The 15,569-nt window shown below is 44.8% G+C and overlaps 1 protein-coding gene across 2 annotated transcripts in view; it reads left to right on the top strand.

Annotated features, from left to right (window-relative positions):
* The window catches only part of LOC134936380 (beta-1,3-galactosyltransferase 2-like), a 101,449-nt gene extending 87,333 nt beyond the window's left edge, over positions 1–14,116 (top strand). Inside the window, exons 1-3 of one of the 2 annotated variants that reach the window (XM_063931407.1) lie at positions 18–697; positions 9,148–9,254; positions 11,479–14,116. In XM_063931407.1, coding sequence (XP_063787477.1) covers positions 9,251–9,254; positions 11,479–12,485 — 1,011 coding nt within the window. In that variant the 5' untranslated portion in view covers positions 18–697; positions 9,148–9,250 and the 3' untranslated portion in view covers positions 12,486–14,116. Of the gene's footprint in view, positions 1–17; positions 698–9,147; positions 9,255–11,478 lie in introns of those variants that run through there. The other variant, XM_063931409.1, reaches the window with a different exon arrangement.
* The last annotated feature ends 1,453 nt before the right edge of the window (positions 14,117–15,569 follow it).

Here is a 15,569-nt window from a genome sequence, read left to right as displayed (position 1 = left end):
ACCTCGGTCTCCTTCTATTCTTATCGTGCAACAAGTAATCTTGCTGTGCAGCTATACATAAACATTTCCTTGCTGCTGCCTGGATCCGGACCTCTATATTCAGCTTGCTATCTGCTCACCCTGTGCTTGTTGAAAGCGCTTCTCTCCTTCTCCCTCTGACCTATTGGCTTGTCTTTGTATTTTAGCTTCAGGTTATGATTTTCTTGTTTCTACTAGTAAGCAGCCTTCTACAGAGACCAGATCTGTAGCTCTCCTGCAGCCAAGTCCAAGCTCCCAGGCTGATCCTCTGGCAAACTACCTCGAAAGGTCCATTTCCTCACACAGATCCTTCCAATAAACCTTTTAGCTCTACGACATCTGGTGACCTCATGTATTCCTGTGGTCAGCATCGTCCCGGGAGATAGACCACTCTACTTGTTTTAAATAATTGTCATGTGCATTCAAGCAATGTGACTTTTTATTTACATTTGCCCGACCCTGTGCATTTCTTGGAATCTGTTGATCTTTGCTACATTGAAATATCTGTGCCACTTGGAGATGCAGACCCCCTGGATTTTCCACACTGTAATGGATGTTTGTAGACTTTGTCGTGCATTTGCCCCTGGCTGCAGCTGGTCTGTGCTTGCCAACAAAGATGTATATCATCATGTCGTGTCCCATTCTCTTTTCACTAGTATATTCACCGCCAGTGAATAAGGTTTGTATAATTATATATTCAAGGGCAGATTGGGCATAGGAATAGCAAGTGGGGGTTTGTGGGGTCTCCTGTATGTCTAGAAGTAGGCTTATCAATGCTTCTGATTGGCCGCAGTACATGGAAGAGAATAGATCAATGGGGAAGAGTTTCCATTCCCCTCTGATTAGCTTTCCCCTTCAGCATTGCAGCAATTTGGAGTAGAACCATGGGTGTAACTATAGTTGGTACAAGGGGTGGCATTGCTATAGGGCCCAGAGGCTTTGGGGAACCTGGACCCAGGATATAAAGTTGCATACCAAATTCCAAGATTTGCCTGCTAAGCAATTGGGTCTGATCCATTGCCCAGCCTGTGACATTAAATTTTCAGTGACAGGAGTGTGTGGTGGATGTTATAATGGTAAGGGGGCACTATAATGCGGCATAATCTGATCAGCTCATAGTAATGTGGAGGGCACTATAATGTTACATACAGTAATAAGAACCGGGGCACTGTTCTATAGCACAATATGAAATGGATTGCACTCTAATGTGGCATAATATAAGGCTAGATGCATCATCGCTTGGAGAGTGATAAAGTGGAGAAAGTAAAAGTAACAGTCAATCAGGTCCCAACTGCCATGTCACAGGCCGTGTTTGAAAAATGACAGGAGAAGGCTGACTGGTAGTTTATCACTCTCCATTTTATCAGTCTTCACACAATGATGCATCTATAATGTGAATACTGTGAGGTATAATATGACATCATGTAAATTAGGGAATTATGATGGTTCATAAAATAAACTAGGGCACTACTATGGGGCATAATATTAACTAAGGCTCTACTATGGTTCAGAAAATGAACTAAGGGCACTATTATGGGGCATACAATTGAGTGCTGCGGAGAGGTGTCTCAAGAACTTCTTGGACAGGGGCCTCTTTGATATTTTGGTATGGGTCCCACAAAGTTCTGGTTATGAATGAAATGAAGCAGTGAAAAGCCCTGATATCACAGGGGATAAGTGGCTTTTTCTCTGCTGCTGGAATTGGCCCCTTTCATTTAAAAGAAAATATGGTGAAAACTTTGGTTTTGGCAAAATAACAGTGAAAATGCTTTATATAATAAGCCCCCAAAAGGTGAGGTGAAGAAGGAATGAGGATCCAGGGTTGATGGCTTGTGTGACTTGAGCTAGCGTCCATTACTAATTATTACAACCCCTTTCCTATGGTCATGGAAATACTGTGATCTTTAATATCCTTATGATTTATATATTTTTATTGTCAACCTATTGACTATATAGAGATCTAAGGTACAGGCTGCAGTCTCCGTCAGGACTGACTGAATTTTAAATGTTGTGTGACTGTGCCAGGGATGAGGGAATGGGCTAAACCAGCAAGAAACTTGGGCAAAGTTTCTGTTAAAACAGGCCCCAGTGTTTTAGAACTGGTCCCGTTATCCACTATGTTATACATGATACTCAGGCCCGGATTCCCCACAAGGAAACTAGGAGCCCGCCTAAGGCCCCGTGGGTCCCAAGAGGCCCTTGAACAGGCCCCAAAAAGAAATTCAGCCTGTCCAAAACGTTCTCAGAATAGCACTGCGCAACTGCCACATGATGTCATGACATCGTATACGTACACGGCTATACCCCAGGAGTCCTGTTGCCTGCACTTGTGCATGTTAATTACTTGTAATATAAGTGTAATGTAATGCAGTCCTGTCCACTTCCCACCTACCATAAAACAATAACTCCTAAAGTGTACTTGAAAAAAAAATGTGGGAGGCTGTTCTCCCGTATGCTTCTACTGACATCTATCAATTGCAGGGTTGTTGGGTAGTCAGTGTCTAGCATATGAAATTACCCTGGCACCCCAGTAATGTCACTGATACATTAGTCAGGCACCCAGTGCTTGCAGTCAGGGCCAGATTAAGCCTTGGGGGTGCCCGTGGCACTTTAGACAGGGGGGCCCCATTGGAGCGGGCGGGGGCTGTATATAAGATTGTGCATACCTCCCAATATCACTCATTCCAGGAGGGACAAATGCTCTTTACATGGACTTCCTTCTTAATATATGATTGTAGTCACCTATGTTGAACTACAGTATTTAATTGATAAGAAAGGTGTTTTAACACAGGTATTACAATCATAACTTAAGAAGGAAGTCCAGGTAGAGAACATTTTGTCCCACCTGGAATGGGTCATGTTGGGATGTATGGATTGTGTTTATTAAATTTAGCCCAATGGTGTATATTAGATTTTAACTAATGGTTTAATAATGCCTGGAAACTGTTTATAGCTCCACCTAATTGAAAGACAACTATTTTATAAAATGTTCTTGTAGTGGAATAAAGACAACTTAAACTTAAAACACACATAGAAAAATAAAATCTATAATTTATCTTGTCACTTGCAAAAATAGCACCAGCCTCTGTACTACTGACACACTGGGACAGGACTCAGGAGAACTCTGTGTGTGTTTCTCTCGAGACCCTCATTAGATAACAAGTTACACAGGACTCAGACACCCAGGTGTGGAGAGAGCTGTAAATGACACAGGAGCCCACCCTGTGTCACTTACAGTTCTCTCCACCACACTATGTCTCCTCTGGTTGGGAAGCTCTGTCAATAGTTCAAGAAAACTATTGTGTCTCTGCCTGCACTTCATACTGCCCTGCTCGCATTCTGGATGTCTGGTTCGCTGCTGCATTAGAGGGAAAGCTACTGATGTCAGTGTGCTCTGACCGGGGGCCCCCTGACAGAGGAGGGACCGGGGTACAGTATGCCCTGCATCCCCCCCTTAATCTGGCTATGCTTGCAGTGTGAAAATGCAAATGAAAGCCCTGTGCCACAGAGCCCGGGAGAGATAAGCCCACCATAGTCTGTGGTGATAACTCATCACCATCATTATATGTCATAGGCACAAAGCAGGGCACAGTCACACACATTACTGTGCATGTACCCTAACCCACCACACCACCAGCTGTTTGTGTCCACAATACGGCCCCCACTGCAGATGCCACCTCGCAGTGACCTTCTAATCCCTAGCACTCTTTCAGATAAGGCTTGTGTGGTTTATGTATGGAGTAACGGGGAGAGGACCACCCGCCTTTATAGTACCAAGAGGAAAAAATGTAGGGTTAGGGTATTATGGTTAATTTAGAGGTTTGGGTTAGGGTATTAGGTATAGTTTGGGGGTTTGGTTTAGGGTATTAGGGTTTTGTAGTGTTTTAGTGGGTTGAGTTTGGGGTTAGGGAATTGGGGTTATAGTCAGGGTGAGGCCTGGGGCTAGTTATGAGTTAGGATTAGGATAGGGATGACATGCATCCAGTTTTCAACTGCTGTGGAAGGTGGAATTGCAGTCTCCTTTACACACTCATCTATACACCTAGGTTCTGTCCAGTCCAAGAAATGCTAGGTCCTGAACCAATAATCCTGAGAATGCAATTTATTAGGGACTAATGACAATGGGCCTAATTCAGACCTGATCGCTAGCAAGCAATTTTTGCACTGCTGCGATCAGATAGTTGCCGCCTACAGGGGGAGTGTATTTGACCTGCGCATGTGTAGCAGAGCTGTACAAACAGATTTTGTGCAGTCTCTGCGCAGTCCAGGACTTACTCAGCCGCTGCGATCACATCATCCTGTCGGGGACCGGAATTGACGTCAGGAACCCTCCCTGCTAACGCATGGACACGCCTGCATTTTTCCAACCACTCCCAGAAAACGGTCAGTTGACACCCACAAACGCCTTCTTCCTGTCAATCTCCTTGTGATCGCCCGTGCAAACGGATCCGTCGCACAAACCCATCGCTGAGCAGCGATCCACTTTGTACCCGTGCGATGCGACTGCGCATTGCGGTGCATACGCATGTGCAGTTTTTGCCTGATCGCCCGCTGTGCGAAAACGCAGCCTAGCGATCAGGTCTGAATGACCCCCAATGTTGCTAAGTGATGTTCTCTCATAGGCAGATGTACTAAGCTTGAAAAGTGATAAATATCACTGTGATAAAGCACCAGCCAATCGGCTCCTAACTGTCATTTTTCAAACACAGCCTGTGACATGGCAGTTAGGAGCCGATTGGCTGGTGCTTTATCACAGTGATATTTATCACTTTTCAGGCTTAGTACATCTCCCCCGATGAGAAATGTTTGGCGATATGGTTCCATCCACTGTATGTGGGCAGTTGGTTTACTTTAAATGTGACACAGGTTTCAAATCTACTTTCACAAGACCTGGGGCCTGATTCAGATTTGTACGCAATGCAGATGTTCATATAACTGAGCGATTATTGCTGGACTGTGCACATGCTGCGATCGCACTACATATGCACAAAGGTACTTTTGTGATTCGCAACTAGGAATGAGCATATAGTGCTGGATTGTTGAAGGAGGAGAGTCCCAAACTTTTATCTTGCCTAGGGCCCCATGAGGTCTAAATCTGCCTCTGATGATACTGGGCAGCTTATTACTTAGAACTGAATACAGTCAGAGTGATGCATAATGTGGTGCTATCGCTACTGCTAGATTATTCTTTGATGTAGGAGTCTAGGGACAATGGGTAACTTTTTTGACAGTGATGAGTAAACAGTTTTTTGGGGGGAGGGGGGGGGGGTTGTGCACTGTGTCTGGGTGTGCTTGTACACAGGCTTATTATGTCATGGTCCAAATAACGGAGATAGCATAATATATCCTGACTAATGTGTTTGTTTCTGGCAGCTGTCTCATTCCCACAGCCACATGCAGAAAGCCGATAAGAAGCTTTACACCCGTCTTATTAGTCTTGCAGAAAATAACATCTGTCTCAGGTGGCAATGATGTGAAAATGTTATTTTCAGCTCTATAGACTGGTAACGCACACTTCCATTCCGATCAATATGCACATATACACGGGGGAGATATTTCAAAGTTTGGAGACAGAAAAAAGTACAAATCAATCAGCTTCTAACTGCCAGGTTACACACAGGCTGTGTCTGAAAAATGACAGAAGCTGATTGGTTAGTACTTTCTCTCTGTCCAAGCTTTGATACATTTCCCCCAAAATGTGTGCAAACATTGCTGACGCATAGTGCACTGTTGGAGGGGAGGCATTCAATTTGTCTGCTTTCGGGATCCCGTCTGTTAGGAGACCGACGCCGGAATCCCGACACACCTGGAATCCCCACTAGGGTGGCAGTCCATGCCACCATCTGGGCTGGAATATAACCCTGTGGCAACTAAAGGTCATCACCTGGCCCAAAGCGTGGTGAGCGCAGCGAGCCCACGAGGGGACATGCTGCGCTCGCCGCCGGTATTCTGACCACCGGAATCCCGACTGCTGGGATATCATACTGAATCCTGTTGGACGTATAGGACATAGTTTAAGCCAGTGGTTCTCAAACTGTGTGCCGTGGCTGGTGGCTGCCAATCATAAAATATCTATGTGGACAAACAGAAGCAAATCTTGTCCCTCACCACACAAGGGAACCTAAGGATACACAATTTACTTAATTTTACATTTATTTCTAAATTTCTCAATAAGAAACATCTGGCCTAGGGGTGCCGTGAAAAATATTCTAATACTCCAGGGTGCCGTCATTCAAAAAGTTTGGGAGCCACTGGTTTAAGCTACAGGACAGAGGATATTGAGCCGCCTGCTATAACATCGCTGTTTCTGCATTTCTGTCACTGTACTCTGACACTCGCTAGTCACACAAGGGGGTAAATTTACTAAGCTCCCGATTTTGACCGAGATGCCATTTTTTCATCAAAGTGTCATCTCGGTAATTTACTAAGCAATAATCACGGCAGTGATGAGGGCATTCGTAATTTTTTGCAAGTCCAAGAAAAAAATTACGAATGAATACACCATCGGTCAAAACGCGGCTGTTTAAGTATGAATCTCGGTAATTTACTAAGAAGTGCAAAGCAAAAAAAAAACAAACACTGCCGTGAAAAATTACAACTCGTAAAAAAGTGCTAAAAAAACCAGACCTGCTTTTTTTTTTCCGTGATTGGATAGGCATGCAGGGATCCATGAGATCCGTGCATGTATATCAGTGGGAAGGGGTGGGAAAGTTGATATTTTATTAAAAAAAATTGCTTGGGGTCCCCCCTCCTAAGCATAACCAGCCTCGGGCTCTTTGAGCCGATCCTGGTTGCAGAAATATGGGGAAAAAATTGACAGGGGTTCCCCCATATTTAAGCAACCAGCATCGGGCTCTGCGCCTGGTCCTGGTTCCAAAAATACGGGGGACAAAAAGAGTAGGGGTCCCCCGTATTTTTAAAACCAGCACCGGGCTCCACTAGCTGGACAGATAATGTCACAGCCGGGGGTCACTTTGATATAGTGCCCTGCGGCCGTGGCATCAAAAATCCAACTAGTCACCCCTGGCCGGGGTACCCTGGGGGAGTGGGGACCCCTTCAATCAAGGGGTCCCCCCCCCCAGCCACCCAAGGGCCAGGGGTGAAGCCCGAGGCTGTCCCCCCCCATCCAATGGGCTGCGGATGGGGAGGCTGATAGCCTTTTGTGATAATGAAAAGATATTGTTTTTAGTAGCAGTACTACAAGGCCCAGCAAGCCTCCCCCGCATGCTGGTACTTGGAAAACCACAAGTACCAGCATGCGACGGAAAAACGGGCCCGCTGGTACCTGTAGTACTACTACTAAAAAAATACCCAAAAAAAGACAAGACACACACACCGTGAAAGTAAAGATTTATTACATACATGCACACAAACATACATACATACTTACCTTATGTTCAAACGCAGGTCGGTCCTCTTCTCCAGTAGAATCCAAGGGGTACCTGTTGAATAAATTCTACTCACCAGATCGCGGGTCCCAGGGTCCTCGGGGCATCCATTTGTAATCCACGTACTTGCATAAAATAAGAAAACGGGAACTTTCTGCTCAGCGGTGACGTCACTTTAGGTCAACCGCAGGGCAGAAAGTTCCCACCATTGGTTACAATGGAGCGCATAGGCGCTACATTGTAACACTGCCGTGTGCCGCCTGTCACTCAGTACAGGAGCACACAGCCGATCAGGAGAGTGCTACAACGTAGCACTCCCTGATTGGCTGAAGAAACCCACTTAGACATCAGTCAGAGTGGGTTTCTGGCATTCGGGGAAAGGAGTCCCATGTGAAAACATGGGGCCCCTTTCAGTTCGTGGCTCGGCTTTCCGTTTTCTTATTTTATGCAAGTACGTGGATTACAAATGGATGCCCCGAGGACCCTGGGACCCGCGATCTGGTGAGTAGAATTTATTCAACAGGTACCCCTTGGATTCTACTGGAGAAGAGGACCGACCTGCGTGTGAACATAAGGTAAGTATGTATGTATGTTTGTGTGCATGTATGTAATAAATCTTTACTTTCACGGTGTGTGTGTCTTGTCTTTTTTTGGGTATTTTTTTAGTAGTAGTACTACAGGTACCAGCGGGCCCGTTTTTCCGTCGCATGCTGGTACTTGTGGTTCTCCAAGTACCAGCATGCGGGGGAGGCTTGCTGGGCCTTGTAGTACTGCTACTAAAAACAATATCTTTTCATTATCACAAAAGGCTATCAGCCTCCCCATCCGCAGCCCATTGGATGGGGGGGGACAGCCTCGGGCTTCACCCCTGGCCCTTGGGTGGCTGGGGGGGGGGGGACCCCTTGATTGAAGGGGTCCCCACTCCCCCAGGGTACCCCGGCCAGGGGTGACTAGTTGGATTTTTGATGCCACGGCCGCAGGGCACTATATCAAAGTGACCCCCGGCTGTGGCATTATCTGTCCAGCTAGTGGAGCCCGGTGCTGGTTTTAAAAATACGGGGGACCCCTACTCTTTTTGCCCCCCGTATTTTTGGAACCAGGACCAGGCGCAGAGCCCGATGCTGGTTGCTTAAATATGGGGGAACCCCTGTCAATTTTTTCCCCATATTTCTGCAACCAGGATCGGCTCAAAGAGCCCGAGGCTGGTTATGCTTAGGAGAGGGGACCCCACGCAATTTTTTTTTTTTGGATTTTACAGTGTTTAATTTTAAAATAAAAATAAAAAATGAACCCCAGCACGGATCACACAGATCCGGCCGAGATTCATTGTAAAAAAGTCGGCAGTGTTTTGCTAATCACTGCCGTAAAAAACTGAAAAAAAAAACGAATGACATCGACATCGGAAAACCCGAAAAGGCAAAATACGGCAGCTTAGTAAATCCATCGTAACAAATTCAAAAAGTTGCAGTTTTACACTTTCGATGTCATTCGTGATTATTCTCCCACCAAATCGGGAGAATTACGAATCTTAGTAAATTTACCCCAAGGTATGTGTTTCACTCTTCTATTAAAAAGCAATGTTTGCTTTCTCACTAACAGAACAGATTGCATGCATGAACCAAAGGATCAGCAACGTGTTCCTGTCTAGTACTATTCTTCTTTATAAAGGCTTGTAAACTGTGATGATTCCTAATTTCTTAAGTGACCCTTAAATTAAAACTAAAAATATTTTGTTTTCCAGTGCTGCTGCATGAACCAAGATGGCCGCTCAGACTTGCTTCAGTGGACGGTAAGGGACCAGCTTCAGAGCTTCACTATTCTGGTAGCAGCTGTATGAGAGAATAATGGGTAAGTTCAAAGAGAACTGGAGCCTCCATCAAAAATGTGTTTACATTCCCTTCAACAAGCCGAGTCATGGGGTCCCTCCCCGAGACTCCCACAGTCTGCCTAATTCTTACTGTATGGCAGTGGCGCTGCAGCCCAAAATTCAAATAGGGGAGCCACACCAACTGCCAGTGAGTCCCTGCCGGTGATGTTTGGCAGTGTTTGGGGTGACAGTTGGTGGCTCCCCTATTTGAATTTTGGACTGTGCTGCAGCCCCACCTCTGGGGTCATCACTGCAAGTCTCGGGCGTTGTTCCATTATGGTCTTTGACTTCTAAACCTGGAATATTTCTGAACATGTCCAAGACAGCTTATCAGTCCCTCCTCTCACAGGTACCCTGGCACCCTGAAATAGCTGCAATCTCTCTGACTTCCTGGAGAGACTAACAATCTCCCTGATTGCACCTCACCCATATAATGTACAGTAGCTATTACATGCTTAGGGGGAAAAAATTGCATTCAAATTGGATTATCCATTTCCTTGCATTGGTTATTTACATACATACCTATTCTCCCAGAAGCTGCGGGAGCCTCCCAATTTTTGGGGTAGTCCCGGAAAAAGTAGGTGACTATCCTGCATCCCACCGGCTTCCTAGTGAAGCGTGTAGGATGGGGATAAAAACCCTAAAGTGTGAAGGGGAGGGGCTAAATACAAAATTTGCACCATTTAGCCACGCCCCCTAACCGGAGACCCACGAATCGCAGGCATTTCCCAGTCTTAGGGGTAGGGCCTAATGATATCACAGTCTGGCCCTGCCCCCCGAAATATCCTGCTGCATCTTCTCTCCAGGATTCTCACGGAGAGGAGACATAAAAAGTAGGTAAGTATGGGGTTATTTACCACATCTCCCTCACTAATTCTTCAGTCTTAAAAAAAAAAAAGAGAGAATGTGTGGGGACGAGCACAGTACAAGGTTTTTTCTCCCAATGCCTGAGGCTTGCGCATTGCGAGAGTAGTATATGTGCCCAGTTCACATCTGCCTTACGTCACATACATAAACATTTCTGTCTTTGACCATTTGTTTTAATCTTTTTTAGTTTCAGTACAACCTAAGCCCTCTCTAATACATAGGTACAGCTTTCCTTCTCTTCTATATAAATGAAATTGCTAGAGCATGCACACAGGTATAATAGGCACACGCAAAGGAGAGGAATTTGCAAATTGGCAATCACAAGTGACTTGGTAGCCTTGGCTACTGTCATCAGTGTGTATTTTCCTAAGCATTTCTGCACCAGCAACTGATATGGCTTATATAGGTGTAGGTGCAGCTCTGTGTAAGACTGAATTAGTTACCAATTGCGCAAACATGCCCTTAATGTACTGCACTATGGGGGTCATTCCGAGTTGTTCGCTCGTTATTTTTTTCTCGCAACGAAGCGATTAGTCGCTAATGCGCATGCGCAATGTCCGCAGTGCGACTGCGCCAAGTAAATTTGCTATGCAGTTAGGTTTTTTACTCACGGCATTACGAGGTTTTTTCTTTGTTCTGGTGATCGTAATGTGATTGACAGGAAGTGGGTGTTTCTGGGCGGAAACTAGCCGTTTTATGGGTGTGTGAGAAAAAACGCTACCGTTTCTGGGAAAAACGTGGGAGTGGCTGGAGAAACGGAGGAGTGTCTGGGCGAACGCTGGGTGTGTTTGTGACGTCAAACCAGGAACGACAAGCACTGAACTGATCGCAGATGCCGAGTAAGTCTGGAGCTACTCAGAAACTGCTAAGAAGTGTCTATTCGCAATTATGCTAATCTTTCGTTCGCAATTTTGATAAGCTAAGATTCACTCCCAGTAGGCGGCGGTTTAGCGTGTGCAAAGCTGCTAAAAGCAGCTTGCGAGCGAACAACTCGGAATGACCCCCTATAATAGAAGCCCCTTACCTGTTCCGCCTAAGTTACAAGTGGTCTTACATGTTAAAAGCATACATGCTGCATATGTGCATGGCCATTCTTATGGGTTTCAGTCAAGTTACTTCACGTATTTTGCTCAACACAAAGTGGGATAAGTCCAACTCAGTATCAGCCTCTGATTATCTGTGTATCTAATATTGCCTAAAAAAGAATTACTGAAAGACCTGAGAAATACATGCATACCACATTGTCTCCCCAAAACTGTTGTCTCCATTGATCCACAAGACATAAGAATTGGTCGTTGGGCAGCCAGTAACAGGTCTTATATATTACTCTTGTTGCAGGAATCCCCTCAGAAAAAAAAAATCCATCTGCTGCTCATCTATGTTGCGGTCACTGGAAAAGGAGATCAAAAAGTGCCATTTTTGTCATCTTTGTTATGCTGCTTTCCTATATATATCACAGTACGATCAAGACACGCAGAGATATCTTTTCATTCCCCAATACCACTTCAGTTCCCTGGAAGCGGTCTACAGCCATGTTTCCCTACCTCATAGAAGAGGACAAAAAATGTACAAGTGGTCCACCATTTTTACTGCTGCTCATTCCTTCAAGACCTGAAGAAACCCAGACAAGAAATGTTTTGAGGAAGACTTGGGCCAATGAGACTTTGATGGAGGGTGTCCATATCACAAGACTTTTTCTGCTGGGGAGGCCAACTAGCAATGAAAATGGAATTCAAGAGAAGGTGATACAGGAGAGCTCCATGTTTCATGATATCATACAGCAAGACTTTATAGACTCCTACAACAATCTCACTCTCAAGACTTTGATGGGTATGGAGTGGACCAGCCGCTTATGTCCTGGTGTCAGTTACGTTATGAAAATTGACACGGACATGTTCTTCAACCCTTGGTTTCTTGTGGAGAAAGTCTTGCAGCCAAAAACTCCTCCCAGAGTGAATTATTTTACAGGGCTGGTTGTAATTGGAGGTCCACCGTTCAGAGACAAAGGCAGCAAGTGGTATGTGTCATTCGAGGCTTACTCCAAAAATATTTACCCACCCTACTGCTCTGGCACAGGTTACGTCTTATCTGGGGACCTTGCGGAAAAGATTTACATGCAAGCAGAGTCCTTAAACATATTCCCTTTCGAAGATGTTTTTGTGGGAATTTGTTTGGAAAAAATAGGGATTCAAATCAGCAAGCCAGCAGGAAACTGGTTTTTAGGGGAAAAGATTGAGTACAGCAGATGCCAGTTTGCAAAGCTCATTACAGTTCACCGCTTTACACCAGATGAGCTGCTGAAGCTCTGGCCGGATTTCACTGAGGCTGTGAAAACCTGTAGCTAGCAGAGTGCTAGTTTCACTTTCATTGTGACTAATTTATATTGGTAATGTGCCCAAAACCTTGACAGATAGAAATGACTGTAGTGTAAACTGCAGGAGATCTTTAGGCCACTTCGAAACGCAGATTTTCAGGTGGTCAACCCAAGTTCGTTGGAGGCTATTGTATTCATTTTCAGCTCAGGAATGTACATATGACCCCATCTTTTGAGCATCTTCATATGAACAGGATCCTACACATATCATACCTTTCCATGTAGGAACATATGTTGACCTGCATCACCATACCAAGCAAATTTTTTGTCTTTGGGTCCAGTGCCCTATTTTTCAGCTCAGCCCAAAGGCCGTTGTACTGTAGTTACTGGATTGCTGTTGAGGCAGTTCTTGTGGATTGGTTTGCAGGTAGGCTCAGGGCACACGATGAGCCCTTAAATCACCAGAAATCCATGATACAAATCTGGTGAACAGAGTACAGTATCTCTTGAGTTATAATTGTCCAAGCTGCAACACATGGACAATATAAATGGTGATGAGATATGTTCAGCAGTACAACCACCTTTCATGTTCCCCTATAGGTCAATGAGAAATATGGAAAACTACATTAAATGTTGGAGGTTTTCATGTGAATTGATCTTGTTATCTTCAGTGAGTTCTACCATGGAACACTTCCAAAAGTTTTATATGACAAATTGCTTAGACCTGTATCTTCAGCACTGAATCTGTCTGAACTGAAGATGGCTCTTCTCTTTAGTACAGTGGTTCTCAAACTTGTTTGAATCCCGGAGCCCTAGAGTATCAGAATTTTTTTCATAGCACCCCTAAGCCAAAAGTTTCTTATTGAGAATTTTAGAAAAAAATACTAAATTAAGTAAATTGTGTTTATATGTCATCCTTAGGTTTAATTGTGTAGTGAGGGACAAGATTGGCTTCTGGGGGTAATTCAGACCTGATCACTGCTGTGCGTTTTCGCACAGCGGGCAATCAGCTCTGAACTGCGCATGCATATGCACTGCAATGCGCCGGCACGGTGCACAACAGCACCGGGCATCGGTGCCTAGCGACGGGATGGTGTAAAAAAACTGATCACACGGGGCGATCGAAAGGTGATTGACAGAAAGTGGGTGTTTGTGGGTTTCAAATGACCGTTTTTGCAGGAGTGTCCGGAAAAACGCAGGCTCACCCAAGCGTTTTCAGGGAGGGTGTCTGACGTCAGCTCCGGGCCCTATCACCAGGAATCCATCGCAGCGGTTGAGTAAGTCCTGGGCTGCGCAGAGACTGCACAAACTGATGTTTGTGCAGCTCTGCTAAATAAGCAAACGCACACTAGCAAAGGCTTTACCCCTCCCCCCTGTAGGCGGTGACTATCTGATCGCAGGGCTGCAAAAAATGCACCCTAGCGATCAGGTCTGAATTACCCTCTCTGTTCGTCCACATATGTTATGATTGACAGCCACCAGCACTGATTTTGCCAATTACATTGACTATCAATAATTTTATTTGGTTCCTGGACCACTAATCCAGGGCACCCCTGTATGTGTCCTGAGGCACCCCAGGGTGCCACGGAACACAGTTTGAGAACCACTGCTTTAGTAAACCATACAAGTATAAGCACAATAAATGTACTCTTAATATTTTAATGATTTGTGCCTTTCTATTATACCAATACCCTGGTAACATAGAATAAAAATGTAAGTGTACAGTTTTGTTAAAGGGAGATGGTTCAAATAACAGTAACGTCAAGTCAAATCAAGTGTAATTTTTGGTGCAGATTACGTCAAACTGGTCAATAAAAAGGGCTGAATTTACCAAGGGTGGAACAAATCACTGGGAGCCATCACAATATAAGGAACGTTGTGTGCCACTACTTTTGTCCTCGTGTATATGGATTTTGAAGATCATTTTAATGTTCTCCCAGAGGGGTTGTTATATGATATGTTCACAATGTTGACAGATGATATGTCAACATTTTTTAATGTCAACACAATGAGCGATGACAGGCACAATGAAATTTAGAAAGAAATATTAAATGAATTGTGTTTATAATTTATATATCATCCTTAGGTTCAATTGTGTGGTAGCAGCAACCAGCACTGGGTTTGCCTATTACATTGACCATAAATAATTTAAATTGGTCCTGGACCACCAGTCCAAGGCTCCCCTGCAAGTGACCTGAGGCACACAGTTTGAGAACCACTGTTTCATATTGTGTTTTAACATGTCAGTATAGCTATAAATTGGTACTCAATAGTTTTATAAAATTAGACTTCACATAGACTGCCTAACCATGTCTGTTTAATACTTTATCCATGATTTCTTGACAGTTATTGAAAACCAATATATGAAAGGGAACTTCCATTTGTCCAGCTGTATCTTAGCCCATGAAACACCCCTGATTACATTGATAAATGTATCAGTCTGTTTTATTGCAGTTGTGAGGGTGTGAAGATTAATCCATCAGACTTGGATTATTTTTTTAAATAAAATACAATAATACTAATAGGACGTAACAGATTAAGGGGTCTATTTACTAATCCTTGGATGGAGATAAAGTCAACGGAGATAAAGTACCAGCCAATCAGCTCCTAACTAACATGTTAAAGGCTGGGTTTGAAAAATGGCAGGAGCTGATTGGCTGGTACTTTATTTCCATCCACTTTATCTCCATCCAAGGCTTAGTAAATAGACCCCTAAGTATCATGGCAACAGGTTCCTTTCCAAAGATGAGGTTGGTATGCTCACTCATACACCTTTTACACCAAGGCCATTTTTCTAATGGAAGTGTCCTTACTGAGCCCTAGGCTGCAGGGAAGGGGGGGTCTTGCCTCTGCTGTGCCCCGTTATGCAGGGCCGTAACTACGTGTGTGCCAAGTGGGCTTTGCACACAGCGCAGTTGCCCTGAGGGCGCACGGCCAGCGGCATGTAATGAGTTAAATTGACTCATTACATGCCGCCTGTTCTGTGCTGTGCGCCACCGCGCTGTGGAGGGAGAAGAGAGCAGCGCCAGGCAGGTGAGAAGGAGGAGGAGGGAGGGGGACGGGAGCCGCAGCAGCGCTATTTCATTGGTAGTAAGCGCCGCTGCAGCAGCCCCCT

The sequence above is a fragment of the Pseudophryne corroboree genome, chromosome 6 (assembly GCF_028390025.1).
Source record: "Pseudophryne corroboree isolate aPseCor3 chromosome 6, aPseCor3.hap2, whole genome shotgun sequence".
Classification (NCBI taxonomy): domain Eukaryota; kingdom Metazoa; phylum Chordata; class Amphibia; order Anura; family Myobatrachidae; genus Pseudophryne; species Pseudophryne corroboree.
Note: the sequence above shows the minus strand (reverse complement) of the source record. Positions and strands in the feature narration are given on the sequence as shown.